The sequence below is a fragment of the Lepidothrix coronata genome, unplaced genomic scaffold (genome assembly GCF_001604755.1).
Source record: "Lepidothrix coronata isolate B3197 unplaced genomic scaffold, Lepidothrix_coronata-1.0 Scaffold409, whole genome shotgun sequence".
In the NCBI taxonomy this organism is placed as follows: domain Eukaryota; kingdom Metazoa; phylum Chordata; class Aves; order Passeriformes; family Pipridae; genus Lepidothrix; species Lepidothrix coronata.
Window position 1 is genome coordinate 33,288 of NW_016690589.1, and position 1,045 is coordinate 34,332.

Here is a 1,045-nt window from a genome sequence, read left to right on the forward strand (position 1 = left end):
ATTCCCACCTGAGGGATGCCAGGCTGCAATCCCAGTGCCCCCATTCCCACCTGGGGGATGCCAGGCTGCAATCCCAGTGCCCCCATTCCCACCTGAGGGATGCCAGGCTGCAGGGGGCTGCTCAGCCGCCGCGTCTCCACGTGCTCGGGCACCAGCCCCTGCTCCCGCAGTGCCAGCAGTGCCAGCCGCTCCTCCAGCGGCCCCAGGTGCGGGTTCGGGGCCTTCCCGTCCTCTGCCAAGGGCAAAGAGCAGCGTCAGTCCCGCGGGGATGGCTTCGGGATGGCTTTGGGATGGATTTGGGATGGCTTTGGGATGGCTTTGGGACGGCCCAGGGATCAGCAGCAGCCTCGGGGAAGCCGGGACGAGCAGGAGGGGCAGAGCCTCCGTTCCCAAACCCACCCCCACAAACCCCCCTGGGCACAGCTGTGCCACCCCACGGCCAAGTCCCGTTCCCACGCCCTTCTCCCACGGGCAAACCCCCCCAGATGGGAGAGGGACCTGCTGGGAGCCTCATCCAACCACCCCAAACCAGGGCAGGGGGACAGCACAAGGACCAGGTTGAAGGGCATGGAAAGGACACCCCAGGCTTGCATCCCACTCCGGGGTTCAGGGCTCCTACAGCCACAGAAATTGGGGTGCAGGGTCCCCAGCAGCCCCCCAGCCCTTGCTGCTGCTCTGCTGACATTCCCACCCCCACCAGAGGGTTATCTCAACATTCCAACCCATCCAGGATCTTCTCCTGGGCAGAGGAATGAGCTCCCAAGAGGATCCCATTTCTTCTCTGCTGGGTTGGGGATGAAAGACAGAAAGGAGAGGGGGAGGAAGGCCATGGAGACACCACCAGCACAGCTTGGAGGCTGATCCTGCTTCCTCTTCCACCCCAGTCCCTGCTCCACCCCTCCCTGCTCCCACTGGGATAGCTGTGGTCCTTCAAGGAAACGGGACAGGATGTGGCAGCCACGGCGGATACTTCCACCTGGAAGCATCTCCTGCTCCTCACCTGCTCCATCCACCCATCCATCCATCCATCCATCCATCCATCCAT

General features: G+C 63.6%; 1 protein-coding gene across 1 annotated transcript in view; it reads right to left on the bottom strand.

Annotated features, from left to right (window-relative positions):
• The window catches only part of LOC108509813 (dysferlin-like), a 35,910-nt gene that overhangs the window by 25,422 nt on the left and 9,443 nt on the right, over window positions 1-1,045 (bottom strand). Inside the window, exon 5 of the mRNA XM_017839399.1 lies at window positions 93-232. Within this exon, the coding sequence (XP_017694888.1) occupies window positions 93-232 (140 nt within the window). The remainder of the gene's footprint in view (window positions 1-92; window positions 233-1,045) is intronic.